The sequence below is a fragment of the Talpa europaea genome (genome assembly GCF_964194135.1).
Source record: "Talpa europaea genome assembly, chromosome: 13".
Lineage (NCBI taxonomy): Eukaryota > Metazoa > Chordata > Mammalia > Eulipotyphla > Talpidae > Talpa > Talpa europaea.
In genome coordinates, this window is record NC_140080.1 from 95,479,797 (window position 1) to 95,499,357 (window position 19,561).

At 48.3% G+C, this 19,561-nt stretch overlaps 1 protein-coding gene across 1 annotated transcript in view; it reads right to left on the reverse strand.

Moving 5' to 3' along the window:
* Nucleotides 1-13,096: 13,096 nt before the first annotated feature.
* The window catches only part of CD226 (CD226 molecule), a gene marked incomplete at its 5' end in the record, with an annotated part of 38,531 nt that continues 32,066 nt past the window's right edge, over nt 13,097-19,561 (reverse strand). The window contains one exon of the mRNA XM_084252718.1: nt 13,097-13,567. Within this exon, the coding sequence (XP_084108844.1) occupies nt 13,215-13,567 (353 nt within the window). The 3' untranslated portion in view covers nt 13,097-13,214. The remainder of the gene's footprint in view (nt 13,568-19,561) is intronic.

Here is a 19,561-nt window from a genome sequence, read left to right on the forward strand (position 1 = left end):
ACAAACATGTCAATGTCTATGAAGTGCCAGGCATGCAAAATGTGGACATCAAAGGAAAGGTTTGCTCCCTCCTAAAGACAGAGACTCTTTAGTTTGAACACAAGCAAAAGGAGTAATCCAGCCCAACGTGATGACAGCTAAGATCGCAAGTGTGTACAAAACTGTACTGATGAGCTACAAAAAGAGTCAACCAAGGTTGTCCCAGAACATTCCCAAACGAATGACAGCACTTAGAATGCTTGTTTCACAAAAAGTGCAACCATTCAAAATGATGCTGTTTGCATATTAGAATGTGCTCTGCTGCAATGTCTGGTTCACCATGATCACAAAAAATGTTTGATGAATGAATAAGTAAGGGTACTGGCACTGTTCAGCCCTGTTCTTCCCCTTTTCAGAATCAGAATCCCCCTATTCCCGCCTCTGACACACACACACACACACACACACACACACACACACACACAGCCTTTTTCTTTGCCAGTGGTAGAGGAAAGATGTGAACTGGGGAGGTTTTGTTAATATCCCAATAATTCTGACAAGGGCTACCCAGCTTCCCCCACACATCAGCATGGCCACTGCTCTCTGCTGTGTGAGAACAGCACCCGAAAGTACCTGTGAGCCTGCATTAGCCTCAGCAGCTAGCAGGTCATTAATGGAGAGCCCCCCAGAGCCACACCAGGTACCCCCATTTCAGGAGGAGCCCAGACACTCACCTGTTATAGGAAATGACCATGGTAATTAGGACAACAAACAGCCACAATAAAACTGTCCCTGCAGCCACGAAGAAGATGTATTGGTAATCCATTTTATCTAGGAGGAAAAAATTATAGTAGAAATTAGGAATTCAGCCAAAATCTGGGGTGGGGGGGTGGGGAGAGGAAGGTGAGAAAATGAGAAAGGGGTGCATAAATCTTCAGAGTAACAATTTCAGGCAAACAAAGAATTCAATAAAACATAGGACTAGACAAGGACAATTTTTCTTTAAACCCTCCTAAATATTTCTGACTCTTCCCAGATTTTAATTCATTCTTTGATGTTTTGGTTTAACACCTGACGAAAAACAAGACTAGAGAGGGCACACGTGGGAGGCAGACGCAGCTTCATTCCAGTGAGCTCTGATCGGACACAAAACCTTCTGGACCAAAAAACTATCCAAATAGTGTAGAAATGAAGATGACGTCCTGCGTCTGACAGGTCAGGCACCACACCAGTAGGTGACTTTGAGGTTTATAAATTTGAGTCAACGATACAAAAAAAAAAAAAAAAAAACACCAAAAAAGGGACAAGGTGTCATTCCTACTCAGGACTTAACTGGAAAGAGCAGCCGTCCAAAAATCTGAAATTCTCATCCTGCCCCTTCCACCTCTGAGCTCCTTGGCCTCTGGGACTTCCTGAACCTTCTTCCTTGCAGGCCTCTCTGCCGCCGCCTGGGGTGCAGTGACCCCAGAGATGCTTACATCACAGAATGGTGATGCCCAATGAGGCAACAATCCAGGAGCAGGAACCAGCAGAGAATCACCCCCTCTGGCCGGGCCCAGCGGGACATCGAGCTCTAAAGTGTCCCCTTGCCCAAGGTCTGGGGCAGCCCCACCCCTCACCCCCAGAGCCCGATGCGAGGAGAAACCCCACGGAGCGTGCCCACGGCAGAGAGGGACTGAATGGCTACCCAGGAGCTGGCTGATCGCCACGGCCCCCTTTGGGAGGCAAACTTGCCAGTCTCCCCCCACCCCCACCCCTGGGGAACGGGGTGGTTTAAATGGGGCACATGAGTCTCCCCTCCCTGGGAACTCAGCCCAGGGCAGACACCTGATTCCCACCTTGGCTGGATGGGACCAAACTTGAAACGACGCTTTCCATGGGGTCTTCTGAGCTCTTTCCTCAGATTATCCCCCACCCCTGCCAGCTCCCCAGTTACTGCCGTTTCTTCCAGGAGCAGAACACGGTATTTTATACCCACTCGGGCTTGGGAAGCTTTACTGCAGAGACACGACGTCAAATAAGAAGCTCTATTTTTATTTGTGTTTGTTTTCCCGGGTGAGGTGAATAAAAGTAGTAAAATAGATGACTACTGCGTGCTGGGGGTCTGTCCAGATGTGGCGGCAGAGGGAAGACGAAATTTATTCAGAAAAAAATGAATAAAACCATCACTCAAAGGAAAAGCGAAATGTTGTCTCCATTAAATAAGAAATTAACCTTTTTAAGCTCCTGGCAATTCATAAAAAAATGAAACAAAAAACAGGAAATTATTTGGCAGTATCACACAGCACTATAAAAGGATGACGCTTGCTCTGCTGGAAGAATTTGAATCGAGTAGATGCTGAGGTTAAATTCAACAGGCAATGACAGGGCAGACACGGAATTGTGATTTTAAAACCCGTGGCCGTTGTCCTTGTTATTATCACTGACATAATCCTTGGGAAACTGTTTAACTACCTTTGAAATACTGTTTAGATCTTACTAGAGAAAAATAAGAATCCAGGTGGACTAAAGATCTAAATTCTTTCATGTAAACATTAGTAGAAAATATTAATGGATATTGTTTAATCTGGGAAAAGAAGTGACTTTCCAGTTCGCAAAAACAAATCAATAGACAGGATGAGTCCGTTCACAAGAAAGTTTCCACGTGGATAAATGATCCCTAATGTGTAAAACAAAAACAAGATTGGTTCATGTCCCCAACATGTCCTCGGATGACGAAAAGGCTTTCGAAGACACTAAGAAAGAGGTGAAGACCCGCCAACAAAAAACCCTGAAAGAACAAGTGCACGAAAGGAGCCTGGAGCCAGGGTGGCTTGAGAGCTCTGTGGGGAGAGAACAATTGCTACCACCTGCCCGCAGACAGCAGCAGAGGTAGATGGGCTTGTTGGGGTGCGAGGACTCCCCCCCCCGAAGCTGCAATGACACCATAAGCCGAGTGACCTCAAGAGCAAAGAGATGGGCCTCTGCGGTCACGCCTGCCCTAGAAACCCGCACGTTGGATTAATTACTGTTTCCTAAGGAAATGCTCAGAAACGTGCAGGAAGAGCTGCGTGAGATGCCCTCACAGAGGGAGGGAGGGCGAGGGAGAGGGTGGGCGAAGGAGGGAGAGAGGGAAAGAAACTCTCCTGCCCGCAGCTCAGGGCGCACAGCAGATTGGGCTCCTGAACCCCTGGCACCACGCGGTCCCTGCGGCCCAGGCGCTCGGCGGCCTTTGCACCCAGGTGTCGGGCCGCGCCGTGTGGCTGCACAGGCAGCACCTCCCAGGCGGTCTCAGGACGCACCCCCCATAGGGTGAGCTCGGACTGTGCACCAAGCACCCAGTAACCAGACGACAGCACCTCTGAGGTCCTCAAACTTTAATAGCCCCAGAGCACCTGAGCCCGCACACCCTCAGGTTGCTGAGTGCACACTTGGGGTCTCTGCTTCAGCGCATCAGGGTGGGGGCTCCTGTCATCTGCAGGCTTCACCTGGCGATGCCCACGATGCCGGCGGCTGGGGCCTGTGGAATCAGGGCTACCGATGAAAACACCAGGGCCAGGGAGCGCGCCAGCCCCTTCCAGACGTCACCCCTTGGGGTGTCCCAGCCCGGTCTCCTCGCTGAACCATCCCATCCCGCACCAGGCCGGCTGGACTCGCCAGGGCTGGGCCCCTCGATTCCAAAACAAAAAGCAGAAAGGAAAAGCAACCGGGTGTTGCAGCTTGGGGGAGTGAATCGATAGTTCCTAACACTCGCTTTCCCCGAGTTCTGCTAATAGATCTGGGCTGAGTAATGGCAGCCCTCAAGCCTCGCTCTTAGAGACAGAAGAATTATCATCTCTCTCAGCAGCCCCTTTTCACTGATTTTTTTCACTTTCTGCCCAATGCTGTGTTGATTCATAGGAGGACGAAAGTGTCGTGAACCATAAAGCCATTATTTTCCCGCCCATCAAAAAAGATAAATACAGTTAAAATAATCAATTTCAAGCATGTCAGGGAGATAAATAAACGGATGATTTACTCCGGGATGACGACCCTCCAGGCTGCATTTCTGCCACTGACAAGTATTTATGGCTGAGCTACAACCCTTAGAAGGAGCTGGATCGTGACCAAAATGCTGCCAGGTGCCCCTTCCGCCAACCAGGTGGGCACAAGCCGGCCTCAGTGTCCCTGCTCAGCTGCTGACAGAGCGGGGGGGTGGGTGGGGAGGGGGTTGGCCGAGGAATGCAGAACCTGAAAATCGGGATCAGAAAACATAGTAGGAAAAACTCACAGGTCCTGACCCTCCAGCCCGCCCTGGGGAAGTCACGGCAGCTGTGGTTGAAGCTGCTGTTTGCTTACCTTAAAAAGAGAAGCAGAAATACTAGAGTCTCTGCGTGTGCAGGGGGGAGACGCGTGTGAGCGGAGGGACTTGGGGTCTTCCGGTCAGTGACAACTTGTGTCTCACTACAGGACGTGCTTAGCCAGCCTCTGCCCCACACTAGACCCGGATTTGCTGAACGGCAGGAGCTTAAGGGCTAGGCCAGCGCTGGTCCCATCTTCTAGTTCCTCCCCTCCTGGGAAAGCCTCAGTGTTGGACCCTCGGTCTCCCAGACACTTTTTTAAAAATATTTATTTTATTTATGCACGCGTGCAAGAACTGGGGTGTAGGCCAGAGGTGGGAGTAGGGGTGTGTGAAAGGATGCACCAGAGACACAGCAGGAACAGAACAGGCAGACTGACTGAAATCCACTGCTGAGGGGAGCAGCGGGGAGACAAGAGAGGTCTGCTGCCCCACGTGGGTCAGCTCCCTGACTGGGGATCGAACTCAGGCCACAGTGACTGGCCATAGCTTCATAGCTCTGAGACTTTCACCCCCACGCCACCAGGGAGGCCCATCCCAGACACTTTTATTGGCAATGGCAAAATGGTGGTGAGATCAACACCCAGGGTGGTATAGATGAGAGAGGGAGAGGTGCTTTAACTATTCAAGTACCACCTCATACGAATTAATAGTATCCTATTTCTGTGTACCACGTTCAAAGTTAGGGGTAAAGAAATAACGTATTTCTAGTCTTTCCATGTTGAAATTTCGTGTTGAACGAGTTGGTCTAAAGAGGAAACTTGCTCTCAGGGTTTAGGGGAAAGTTGAGGGGCGCCGATGAGCACAAACCACCAGAAATAACGGTTGCCTGAAGTGTGTCGAGCTTTCCCATCTGCCTGAAATACGCACCCAGTGGCTCTCAGTATGGTAATATTATTCCAAGTTTTCAAAGGTCAGCTTCCTTTGTGCAAATCAATTTTATACTCTGTGTATTTCAGAAACCTTTCCTTGTTTTATACTAAGCAGGTCCCAGGGAAGAAACGATTGTCTGAAAATTAAAGGACATGACATCAACCTCTCATTTTTCTTCTGAGTGAAGAGCAACTACTCTTTCGCAAAATAAAAATATGATCAGATTTTAACTGAGAAATCTACACCGTTGTCCTGTAACGACCGAACTCGCCACTGAGAGGAGGGAGTTAGCCACAAACTCCCTCTTCGTCCTTGTTCTGGTCCCTTTTCTTATAGACGAAACCAGAAAATCAAACAAAACTGGCTGAAACCAAGATGGGGTTGAAGACAAGGGTTCAGTCACCGAAAGCACACCCACCGGCACCCACCAGATTCGGCCAACCCCAAATTTGGAATGAAAAGGGCGTGAATGCAGTTCCTGGAAAACGCTGCCTGTTTCTCGAAATCCTGGTGCAGACCCATTAGTCTCTCCTTCCTTGTCCCTCCCCACGTGAGTCCCTGCTTCTCCCTGGCATGGGGAGATGGCCTTGGGGACAGCATCTGCCAAATCCTCAGTTTCGCCAGCACCTGGCTAAGCCTACTTCTTTGCACCAACTCTTGTCTCTTGGCTTCTGAGCAGTGAGTAGCCAGACCTCAGAAACTCATGTACACAATGATTTGCCTCTTAATGGAAAATCATTTCCCAAATGACCTAAACTCAGCACGTTTCAACATCACATGAGTTGAGCAGTGGGTAGTCCTGGGTAGACAGGAAATCTTACCTGCACACCATCAGGATGACCGCACTAGCTACAGTTCCTGACACCGTGATGCGGCAACTTGCCTTCAGCAAGAGAGCCTGGCGAGGGCATCTCAGCTGCGATGCCACTCAGGGATGGAGAACACCTTTGATTTGGTAACTTGTTGAGAGAAAATGTTAAGGCTGATTCCATATTAACAGCTCATCTTTTCACCTACATATTTCTCAGCCTTATGCTCTATTACTTAAGCTCCTGGCTTAATTATTTTGAAATCAGTTATTTAAAGGAGCCGTATGGCATCACGAATCAGTTATGTCGAGAACATTCCTCGTGAATGTGCGAGCAGAGAAGTATGAACGCAGGTCCGAGACAGCTGGCCTTGGACAGGGCTGCTTGACAAGCTGGCCTTGGCTGGCATGGAGGCACTTGACTTCTGGAATGCCCCTGCTCTGCCCTCAGAGGTTGTTTTATTGCATCTAGACCATTTATTCGAACATGGTTTATGCTAAACACCTGCTTTCCCTCTGGGCCATCAGTTGCCCTGACTTGGCCCCACATGCATTTACCCTTTGCTGATTTTTTTATTTATGCATACAAGAGCTGGGGTGCAGGCCAGACATGGGGGGGAGGTGAGAGGATTCACCAGAGACAGAGTGGAGAGCAGAACAGGAGGATCTACTGAAATCCACTGCTGAGGGGAGCAGCAGACAGGAAAGGTCTGCTGTGCCATGTGGGGAGCTCCCTGGCCGGGGATCAAACTAGGGCTGCAGTGGCCGCGGCCTTTGAATATCTGTCAAGAGTCTGATCAGCACCAGCTGGAAATACTTCATTTGTATTTGGATGTAGTTGCCTGACTAACTGAATAATAGTAGTTAAAAACTGAAATAGTTAATAAGAATGCCCATGTGCGTCATCTTATAGGAAGAACTAATTCTTAAACTTTTAAAGTTATTTTCTACTTGCCTTTGGGGAAAGCATCATGCCATCATCGGTGTTCAGTTCCTAACAAGGCTCTGAGAGACCACAGCAAGCTTTTAACAGCTCTCAGATGCTTTAAAGTAAAAATCCCACATGTGACAAAAGAGGTGCAATGGCTGACTCATGTGTGGAGTCATTAGCAGGTCTCTCAAGTGAGTGTGGCCGTGATTCTAAGTGAGAAGAATAGCAGTTCATCTGTCTGAGTTTGAATCCCTACCTGCACTCTAAGTTCCTAGCAAGAAGGAAATTTCGTGAACACTGATAGAAATTCAAGCTGAGGATAAAGACCCAATTTAAGAAAAATGGTTCAGAGGATCAACTGCTTTCTCAGACTTGCGATCAACATCATGGACCACGGAGCCCATTAGAACTTTCTTTACAGGGATGAGGCAGCAGCACATACTCAACAACCTCCTTATCATGGTGTCATCCCATCAATTTAACATTAATCCTCCAGCATTTCCATCTCCGCAATATTAACTTGCCATTATTATTATTATTATTATTATTATTATTATTCAATTGGATGTCCTGTTTTCCTACACAGATATGGTTTGTATTAAAAATGACTTCTGCGAAACAGGCTAGGACTTTGAACATTAGGAAAGACAGATAGATGGATACGCAGGGATTTACAAAACAAACTAACTGACCTCACATTATTGTAATGAAATATCTTGTAAAAAAGTGATTCATGCAAAGGCAACTGTTAAGATACAACCACATAATAGTCCATGATTGAGTAATTAACTCCCTTGTGATGGGGAAACAGTATGTTTCATCTGAAAGCCAGTTATCATTCAGAATTTTAAAAGCATATCTCACTTGGGCTCACTCCCTTTCAATAGAAGCCATTTTAACTTGCAAGCAATGATACCAGTGTTCTGGGATTCTAGTCCTGTGGTTCTATCACATAAATTAACTGCCCTGGACATTAGTTTCTACGTGGGTAGAGATGACGAAAGGCTGAGGCTCATTGCACCGTGTCATGGAAATGGACAAATCTGGCAGCTCAGTGTGTTCCAGGTCAGGCAAACTCCAGGTCTACAAGAGTCACATCTATTGCAAATTCACAGAAGCAGGACAGAAGGCTCTGGATTAATGAGTCCCTAAATAAAATTCTCTTGTCTACAACCTGAAACTGCTCTGGAATCCAGTCACTCAGGAGCAAACTGATGGCATTTTATCAGAAATTAAATGCTGAAGAAAGTAATGAAAACGATTTCCCTTCTTCATATTCTTCTAGTGCAAATCAGGAGCACAGTCTCGACATCAGTAATCTCCACTAAGCCATCGAGAGGCTGAATCACAACCTAGAGTATTCTGTCAGCCCTGTGTCTCCCAGAAGAAACAGATGAGCAGATTGTGTTAGCTGTAGCCCCATGACTTCTACGAATACTTCTGTGATGCTCATTTGCAAACCCCTCCTCCAGGTCTGTAGCTAGCAATTAATTACCATTTCCATAAAATATGCACAACAAGGAAATGAATGTCAAGAATGAAAGCGGACTTTCTTGGAAGTTACATTCACCAACAGAAGTTCATGAATGTTTTCTCTCCGAACACCGTGAGTGATCTTCTGAGAGTTTAGGTTTCTTTGATCAGCAATTACTAAAGCTCGGAAGGTAAGTGGTGATGAAGAACATCTGGCAATAATCTAGCTAGAAAGCTTAAATAGAAAATAGGCATAGTCAGTTTAGAACACTCTCTAGAGATAGTCTAGCGAGATCTTTGAAAACTCTGGATGGAGAGCCTATAATTCCTAATCTCAAGTGATTTCTGATAAATGCACTTAACACATGACTTGAAGGTTCAATTTCCAAGTTTTAAAAAGTTTGAGAAATGCAAGAAATTTAATGGTTGAGTGACAGGGAAGCAGTTTGAACTAATGTGTAAAAATCACAAAAGAGTGAAATCTGACTGAAAGTCAAGATAGGAGGTAAACAGACTGTTGGAGGGCTATGGCTGACGTGGCAAGGGTGTGGTGTGGTGGCACATCTGGAGAGGTGTGCACCTATACCTCTGAATCATATACAGTGTTGTAAGTCAATGTTACCTCCATTAAAAACAAAAATGAGGGCCTCCCTGGTGGCGCAAATCGTTAAGACGCACCCTATAAGCTCGCCTCAGTCACTGCAGCACGAGTTCGATCCCCAGCCAGGGAGCTGACCCACATGGTGCAGCAGACCTCTCCTGTCTCCCTGCTGCTCCCCTCAGCAGTGCATTTCAGTAGATCCACCTGTACTGCTCCCTACATTGTCTCTGGTGAATCCTCTCACCCCCCACAACTCTGGCCTCCACCCCAGTTCATGTATGCATAAATAAATAAATCTTTAAAAACTGAAAAGAAAGGACATCCATGTGTTGAAAATGAGTAGCTTGGTTAGGAACAGAATGTAGGGCAAACCCCAGGATGTGGGGGGAGCAGCAAGCACAGATGACATTCAAATCATGCTAATAACATCTCCTTCCCCTGTTCAGGCTGACTTTGTGCCCTCCTAGGTAGATCAATGCTGTGTGCCCACATCATCCCTGCTCGCTGCCTTGCACCAGCCCAGAGGAAGAGGCACTTTTTCCTCATTTGTCTGCTCAGAGGAGGCACCATCTGCAATTTATCTATTGGACTGGGCTGCACTTTGTGGTCCAGAGACCCGGTGAGTGAGAACTCAATTGTTCACACACTGGGTATTGCCATTGACTTCTAGCTCATATCTTCTGCCCCAAATTCCTCTTTTTCATTCTACTCTCAACTATTAGACATACATATCCTCAAACACCATTTCTCCATCTTTGGTCAAGGGTAGTGTCTTTCATTCTCTTATAGGAGATCCAGAATTTCTGTGGTCACTCAGCTGAGGCTACCTCCTCCTATTAACTCACAACTCAGCACTAGCCTAGTCATTTGATTGCAGCCATCCACACACAACTTCCTGCTCTCTCTATTCTATATTTTATTCGTAGAGATCGCTGCCGTTTTCTGTTTTGTCTCTCCCCTCAGCTCTGCTCATTAAGATTTCCTTTGGAATTTGGTTCAGTTGAGTGGCCTCATTGATGGACAAATATTAGACAGGGAAACCAGTGACTGTACTTCTCAGCAATGACAGACAGAAACTTGTTCAAAGGTCTCCTCCATAAACTTTCTAAGAGAGTTGATATCATTTCTTTTGACCACTTTCTTCTTATAACCAACAAGCTCTGTTGAAACCATAATAGTCTAAACATCATATCGTTAACATTAAGAGACTTCACAAACTCTTTTGGTGGGAACTAAAATACTTTTGTCATAACTGATGAAAACCCAGAGGTCCTTCAGGGGCTTGAGTAATTTTAGTCATTCTCAGTATATATGCATTTCCCCCGGCCCCTCGCCCTGGTGGTCGAGACAAGATTCACATTCAGAAAGTCAGTCTAGAACGATTTCGTACTATTTCCCAGGTCCTGAGTGAAAGATGGGTGACAAGTCTTTCTCTTCATTCAACAAAGAAAGTCGATAGTACATTCAGGTCCTACTCTGCTTCTGCCACTTTCTCTCTTGGTTCAAAATCTGTCAAGGCCTAGATAGACGACAGATAAGTTGACATTGTATCTTCTCTAGGTCACCCCTCCCTACCTGGTACTTGTCTGAAGACTAGATAGACAAGCCTGTGTCAGGGGAGATGTGTGTGTGTGTGTGTGTGTGTGTGTGTGTGTGTGTGTGTAAAATGAGGTCCAGACAGTCTCTCTTTGGGAGCCTGTAAAAAATGTTGATGGGTGCTAACAAAAGAATGCTTGGCAGTTTATCAAATATTTGTCACAATCACCTTACCCTTGGCAGCTGAAATAAATTTAATCTCTCCACATCTTATTCCTGTCTCTCTCCTCTAATCCCTACATTGATTTTTGCCCAAACCGCCTCAAGACTTGAAATAATCAAATCCCATCAGAAAGAAACACAAATGATCTATTTTCAATTGCACCTGATTTCATATTCAGTCTTCACTTATAATTATTTTTTAAAAGAACTAAGCTAAAATGTACAATCAACTGCTGTCATCTTCTGTCAATTATAACTTTTCTCCCAATGGATTCAGTTGATGTTCCTTCAGCTTCCACTGTTACATTCAGCTATCTTCATTTTCTGCATTATTTATAGCTTATATTCAAAGGGGGAAAAAAAGAGTTTTGTTTTAAGCAAAAATGTAATCCTCTTTGGGTAAATGAAAGACAGTTTTATTAATTAGTAAGAGTTAAACAACTATACTCTAAAAAGTCTCTTCCTCTACCTACTCTATTATTTAAGAGGCTTATAATTGCTTTTCAACATATAATGGACAAGATCTTACTTCACATGTATTTGAAGACGGCTCTTTGTGACATATTTTTCTGAGGAGAACTTTTTCTAGCCTCAGTCTCTGAGAAAAGGTTAGGAACTATTTTCACTTCTTCTTTTCCTGGCCAGGTTTCAAAAAACACTTCTGTAATGCAAGTAATTTTTTTTTTTAGGTAAAAAATGTTTCCTATATCTGTCTGAAGGAATGGAAGAGACATTTAAAATGAAGAATGTATGTTAATTTTGCTCCCCTAAATATTCCGTCAACCCTCTTTCGCATCGAGTTCTAAGAACAATAAAGGCCTCACCCACAGTTCCCCTGTCAGTAAGAGAACAAAGAAGGTTTGATGTGGTCCACGGTGATGGCGTGTGAAAGCTGCTCTCCTCCGGCAAATGTCTTCCTCAGCCCACAAAGCTACTGTGCAGCAGCCATGGTGGCCGCGGGAATTACAACACCTTTTCTTCCTCCTTTCCAGGGCGGGAAGAACCAACCCTCTATAACATAAGTGGCGTCTGTGAAGGGACAGGCAGGTGCTAGGATGCCTTGTTCTCCAGAGCCCACAGCAAGCAGAGACACGTCAACCGACTGGAAGCAAATGAAAACAAGATGCACGGCTGGGGGGAGTGTGCAGTGGGGTGGTGTGCAGGGGGGCAGTGTGCAGAGGGGCGGTGTGCAGGGCGGCGGTGTGCAGGGGGGCGGTGTGCAGAGGGGCAGTGTGCAGAGGGGCAGTGTGCAGGGGGGCAGTGTGCAGGGCGGCGGTGTGCAGGGGGGCGGTGTGCAGGGGGGCGGTGTGCAGAGGGGAAGTGTGCAGAGGGGTAGTGTGCAGGGCGGCGGTGTGCAGGGGGGCGGTGTGCAGGGGGGCAGTGTGCAGAGGGGCAGTGTGCAGGGGGGCAGTGTGCAGGGCGGCGGTGTGCAGGGGGGCGGTGTGCAGGGGGGCAGTGTGCAGGAGCAGGATAAAGTGAAACTTAAAGGCAAATTCTTTTTAAGGGAAGGCCCTGAGGTGGGATTGCAAGGGGTTGAGATGGTCTCCCAGGCTTCCCTGTCCTCACACTTCAGCAAGTGACAAGTCACATTTGCTCCCCTCACACAGGTTTGGGGGGCCTGTTGCTGACAACATTTTGGACTTCCCTGTGACACAGGAGAGGGGCCTTGGCAGAGTCTGTGTGGGGACCAGGCTCTGAAGGCAGATTTCAATTCAGGGCTGTCTCTGCTCGCACGTCTGAAAACAACTCAGCGCAACAAAGCTCAGACTGGTCAATCTAGCACTCACATGACCACTAACTGCCTCCCCTCAACAGGCATGCTCAGGTGCCCACGCGCGCCATCTTGGTGCTGCTGGGACACAGGATACAAGGAGCGCTCACACCTTGGAGAGTTCTTAGACCATCGAGAAGCTCAGCCTCGCACAGCTCAACTTCATAGTCTGTTGATACTGTGCATTATAGGACTCGCTTCATTTTTTGTTTTTAATTTCAAGAATGTGGCTGATCAAAGAAGGGGACAGTCATTATTATTGTTCCTGTGATGGATGCATTAGCAAGCGTAAGCAATACCAACCTCCAATAGCTGACACCTTCCTAAAGCAGGCCTTCGGAAATAAGTTTGAGGGGCTTCCCCGGTGGCGCAAGGGGTAAAGACTCAGCACTATGAAGCTATCCACAGCCACTGCAGCGCGAGTTCCATCCCCGACCAGGGAACTACCCACATGTCTCCCTGCTGCTCCCCTCAGCAGTGTATTTCAGTAGATCTGCCTGTTCTGCTCCCCGCTCTGTCTCTGGTGAATCCTCTCCCCCCCCCCGCCACACCTCTGGCCTACACCCCAGCTCTTGTATGCATAAATAAATAAATAAATATTAAAAAAAAAATATTTTGAACAATGGAATTATGAAAAAGACAAGAGAAACCCATCCACACGGGCTGGCTCTTTCCATTATTGGCACTTGGAGACAGCGTGGCCTACTCACCCTGGGTGACCGTCAGCCTCATCACAAAGGTTTCGTTTTCTCCTGTGCTGGCCCTGAAAAGGCAGCGGTAGAGCCCCGAGTCGGTGGCGGTGACGAGGGGCAGCCCGATGGAGGTCCCCTCTTCCTCACTGCAGTTGCTCTCAATCTGCCTTCTGTACTTCAGACCGTAACTTCTCCCCTGAGACAAGCTGCAGTTAGTTAAGAGGTCGATCTGATGGGGCTGGATCTTTTCCCACCTCACTTCTTGAACTGGCCACTTGGTTTGGAGGGGACAGGTGAGCGTGATATTTTCTCCAGTTTTGGAGACCACGTGGTTATTTGGTGATACAGCTATGTCAAAACTATCTGCAAAGAAGAAGCAAATTGCATTTAGTACGTCAAATATGAGTATGCAAAGGTGGAAGCTGCCAAGAGAATTCTATCAAAATAAATGATCTTCTTGAGCAGTTTCGACGCTTAGAAATGAAATCTTCATCCATTTTTGTAAAAGAAAAACTTTCGAAAGAGGTTGATACAGAGAGAGGGAGAAAGATATGATTGTTTCACACCTATTCCCTCAAGTTTCACTTGGCAACTGATGTAACAAGAACATCATCAAAACCCCAAAGCCACTGGTGCTTTTCTCGGTAGTGATGGCATCCAGAAGCCGAATTTCATGGACCATATAGTTGTAGGACTGGGTGGTGACTCAGACTCTGGCCTTAAGTATTAAATTTCCAGGCTGTGATCACATTGACTAAGATTTTAATGGTCATAGATCTATGTCAAATCTTTCTTCTTGAATAATACATAAACTTATTTTGCAGATACACATGTTGTCTTATGCATGTGGTACGAATTCCTAGGAACCAACAAAGTCCCTCAATATCTCCCCAGCTTTCTACCTTCTTAGCTGGAATTCCCAGCACAGAATACTCAGAAAGTGATTACCAAGTATCTAAACCAGTAGATTACTTGATTATTAAAATGGGCTAAAGACCAACAGACATGTCGCTGAAGAACACATACATATGGTCAACAGAGAAATGAGGTGGAGCTCCACATCGCTGGTCGTCAAGGAAATGCAAAGCAGAACTAGAGGGAGGTGTCACCTGCATCTGTTAGGATGATTCTTTTTAAAAAACAAGTTGTTGGCAAGGTTATAGAGAAGTTGGAGGCTTTATCCACTGTTGATGGGAACAGAAAATGATGCAGCTTCTATGGAAAAACAGTATGGAGACTCCTCAAAAACAAAAATAAAAATAACATTTGATCCAGGAACCCCACTTCTGGGTATTTACTAGCACTCCTGGTTCACTCCAGCAATAGTCACAGCAGCCAGGGTGAGTGGCTAAAGGAAATGTGGCATATTCATACAGTAGACACGACTCAGTCTTCCAGAAGAAGGAAATCCTGTAATGTGGGAGCACCTGAAGGACACTGTGCTGGGTGAGATAAGCCACAGAGGGACAGTACTGCACGCAGTACTGCAAGCAGTGAAACTCATGGAAGTAAAGAAGAGAATTTGGGGGTGGGGTGGAGGGAGTCATGGGCAAGCCCTCACTAGATTTGACAGGCTTTTAATGCTGGAGCAAGACACCAGATACAGGCAGACCAGTAGGCAGGGAGGCTGGGAGGCTGGGAGACAGGGAGGCAGGGAGGCAGGGAGGCTGGGAGACAGGGAGGCAGGGAGGCTGGGAGGCTGGGAGGCAGGGAGGTAGAGAGGCAGGGAGGCTGGGAGGCAGGGAGGCTGGGAGGCTGGGAGGCAGGGAGGCTGGGAGGCTGGGAGGCAGGGAGGCTGGGAGACAGGGAGGCAGGGAGGCTGGGAGGCTGGGAGGCAGGGAGGCTGGGAGACAGGGAGGCAGGGAGGCTGGGAGGCTGGGAGGTAGAGAGGCAGGGAGGCTGGGAGACAGGGAGGTAGAGAGGCAGGGAGGCTGGGAGACAGGGAGGCAGGGAGGCTGGGAGGCTGGGAGGTAGAGAGGCAGGGAGGCTGGGAGGCTGGGAGGCAGGCAGCAGCGGAGCCTCCCAGCCCCGCCAGCCCCCTGCTCTCTTTCTCTGGTTTCTCTCTGGCTTCTCTTCTCTCACTCTGCAACCTCCCATAATCTCTCGGCCTGCGTACCCCGTGTTCATGCTCCTAAGTGCTTTCTTGCAATCACACGACATCACGTGTGGGTAATGAAACCTGAGGGGAACACAAAGCTGCAGGTGGCAGCCGCAGGGCTAGAACGGAGGCGCCAGGAGCCGGGCCGCTCCCCTTCCCTTTCGGAGGGGAGGTGGGGACTTGCTCCTCCAGGGCTGTGAGCTTTCAGGGATGCAAAAGGATTCAATTCCAGAGACCCGCTCCACAAGGCGGCGCCTCTGGGTAGCCAGGGTGCTGGTGACTGAAAAAAATCTCCTGAACGTGGAGACCTCGTGTGCCATGTTCTTCCTACACGCGCTCTTTGAAGAGCAGAAAGGGGTCTGGAGAGCAGTTGAAGGAGGCCACGTAGCAAATCCACCTCAGAGATTATTTCAGGAAATGAAGACAGAGCCCAGTGTTAACGCAGCCCTCTCTGTCGTGGTGAGGATCACCTTTTTGAGGAAATAGCTTCACCGCTGCCAGGGCGAAATTCTGATCTGTTCCAGGGAGAAAGGGCCGTGAGGTCAGCGCGGGTGCCGGGCGGGGGAGCAGCCGTGGAAAGGGTCTCTCGTGGCCTCGTCCACGTCACCCGTCCACCCAGGAGCCACTTTGTTGGTTTCCAGTTCAAAAGAACAGAAAAGCAGAGGGCGGGGTGGGGGGGAAGCAGCCCCACTCGAAAGAGAGAAATTCAGTCTAAAAAACAGTCCAAGGTGCCCCCTTCGAGGAGAGGAAGCTCGCGTGTCTGGGGCAGCTCAGCTCCCTGGAAACCAGCGCTGGTCCTCAGGGTGCGGCTCCAGGCAGCAAAATGTTGTTGGAAAGAGAAAACCACGGCCCTCCACTCTCGCTCGGGGCGAGCTGCCCACACTTCCCCAAGGTGACACCTCACCCACGCGGCAGCCTCCCAGGAAGCACTTCACGGCCAAGCCCCGAGCCCACACTCCAGCAGCCGGGGAGGGGGGGCGGGAGTGGGAAATTCACAACCAGGCAGAAGTGCAAGACTCCAAACGGAAAGGGAAGAGATGAGAAGAGGGAGGTAGGAGACAAGAAAAGGAAACAGGGGCGATGCACGTCGGGGCTACCTCAGACACGGGCGCTCTGTTGCAAGAACGAAAGAACATAGAGGAAATGAAAGTAAGAAAGAGATTTTCTTGTGAGCCAAGCTGAGCGCGCAGGATGCGGCACGTGGCAGGTGCTGAGCTGCTGCTTCTGAGCTGACACACCTGTTTTTGTTCTGTTTCATCTTGTTTTCCTCTGTGGAGGTCACCCTCCTCCAATCTCAGAAAGCTGCTTTATCTGCGCATCTAAGCCGCCTGCAGCCAGGAAGCAACCCCGGTTTCTGTGGATTTGGCTGGGCGCTGTCTAGGGAGTGTCTACATTTTCACAAAGGGCACAGCCATGAAGCCAGGGAGATAGTCTCGGGGGATGAACCCCAGAGTCTCGTGAGGCTGTCGTGGGGGAGCAGGGCGCAGCTGAGGCTGGGCTGACCACAAATACCAGGTGAGGCCCCGGACCTGTGTGAGCAGACACAGCTGGAGCAGACAGCAGGCCTGTCCCAGGGGCAGGGGTCTGGGAAGCAGAGTCCCCCCCATTCACCTTTGCTGAGAAACAGAGAAGTTCTCTGGAGTCAGACAACACTCAAAACCTAGACAGGCCTGCAGAACCTGCCTCCCCTGGCAGGTAGCTTATTGCTGCAGAGGTCACCGATCCCCCTGTACCATCATTTCCAGGGGAAATGAGCCTGCAGACAGTGACCAGGAAGTCACCCCCAAAATACTGAGCTGCCCACACACACCAGCACTCAGCATCCTGACCTGCTGGGAGTGGAAAGTGAATCCACTTCAAACAGGGGCGAAAATGCCAAATGCCATGGTTAATGGGGGGTGGGGAGGGGGCGTAATTAGAATTTAATCCTGAGAATAGAAACTAATGATTTTTAAAAAAACTTCATTTTAACTAAATTACCATCTCACACCTTACACAAAAATGAACTCAAAATAGATTACATGGATGTAAGACCCAAAACCACCCACCAGGTTGGCTTCAGGAATGTCTTTGTAGATTCATCTCCAACAGCAAGAGGAACCAACGAGAATATAAACAACTGGGACGACATCAAAGTAAGAGGCTTCTGCACTGAAAGAAACTATCAGTGAGGGCCTCCCCGGTGGCGCAGTGGTTGAGCGCTGGGTTGCGAAGCTGCCCGCAGCCTCTGCGGCGCCAGTTCGATCCCCGGCTGCTCCCCGGCCACCGGAGGAGGGTCCCACATGGCGCGCAGACCTCTCCTGCCGCCCGCTGCTCCCCTCAGCAGTGTACTTCGGTCCTTCTGCCTGCTCTGCTCCCCGCTCTGGCTCTGGTGAATTCTCTCACCCTCCCGCGCTTCTGACTGTACCCAGTGCATGTATAAACAAAAACAAACGAACAAACATTTAAATAAATAAAACATGCCTCTATAAAAAAAAAAAAACTATCAGTGAAACAAAACGATTTCCTACTGAATGGGAGAAAACATTTGCAGATCATGCCTCTGACAAAGGGCTGATGTCCAAAATATATAAAGAACGCATGCAAGTCAACAAAAATATCCCAACCAAAAACAGACAGCGCCACCCTGGTGATCTAGGCGTTAAGTCTCAGAGACATCACCCCTACAGCCTGAGTTCCATCTCTGGCCAGGGAGCTACCCACATGGCGCAGCAGACCTCTCCTGACTCGCCCGCTGCTCCCCTCAGCAGTGTATTTCAGTCAGTCTGCCTGTTCTGCTCCCCGCTATGTCTCTGGTGAATCCTCTCGCCCCCTCCCCACCTCTAGCCTAGACCCAAGTTCTACTAAGAAATAAATAACATGTTAAAATAAAGGAGAAAAAGAAAAATACATTTCTCAAGACATACAGATGCCAACAGGCACATGGAAAAAATGTCCAACATCACTTATCGTCGTCAGGGAAATGCAAATCAAAGCTGTAAAGAGACAGCACCTCACACCTGTGAGAAGGACCAAGGTGAGGAAGAGCAGAAGCAAGTGCTGTCGAGGGAGGGTGTGGGCGAAAGGAGCCACAGCCGGTGGGATGCACACTGCTGTGTGGAAATGGGTCTACAGTACCATCGGCAACTCCACTCCCAAATATCTGCCTGAAGAAGGCGAAAGCTCTAGTTGGAAGGGAGAGGTGCACCAGTGTTCAATGCAGCACTGATTGCAATAGTTAATTTATGGAAACAACCTAAGTGCCCAAGAACACAGGAGTGAACAGAAAAATGTGCTACATGCACACACACACATGCACACACGCACGCATGCACGTGCACACACACTCTGGAATACTACTCAGCTACCTGCCGCTTGTGACAACATGCATGGAACTGAGGAGATAATAGTCAGCGAAATCGATCACCTGTTGAACACAGAGAGAGAAACATTAAGAAAGGATCACACAAAGCCAGTAACAAACGCTTGAGATCTGACTGTGGACTCGAAGCAAGATGGGGGAAGAGACGAGGAGACAAGAGGATAGAGGCCCAGTAGACTCTGGGGAGGGCTCTGGGTGCCTTGGGGGTGCGGTGGTGACACTCACTGACGAGGTGTGACGCTGTGCTGAGTCGCACACAGAGCTGTAAGCCAATGTCACCTCAGTAGACAGAAATCGCAATGATGTATATATAGAAAAACAAGAAAATAGCTTCATGTGATACTTAGATTTAGTTATATATTTATTCTTAGCATAGATATATAATAGACTGCTTCTTTTTCCAAGAACACCCAATTTTTAGAGCATTTTGAGGGTGACAGCAAAATCAAAAGGAAGGTACAAGAAATCCCATTTACCTCCTGCCCCCCGACGTGCACAGCCTCCCCCCATGATCAACATCGCTCAGCAAAGTGGTACATTTTTCCCAAGGATAAACCTACTTGGACGCGGCGTTATCGCTCACAGTCCTAGTTTACCCTCAGGGCTCACTCCTGCTGCTGTACATTCTTCGGGTTTAGACAAATGCAGAATGACAAATAACCACCCGTGAAGGATCATATTCTCCCTGCCCTGGCAATTCTCTGTGCTCGTCTATTCATCCCTCACCCCCCGGCCCCGGGCAACCACTAAACTCGTACTGTCTGCATCCTTTTGCTTGGCCCAGACTGTCCTTGAGTAAGAACCACGCAGCCTGCCGTCCTCAGACTGGCTTCCTTCGCTAGGTGGTTTACTTCGTGTTCCTCCAAATGCTTTCACGGGTTGAGAGCTGCCTCCTTGT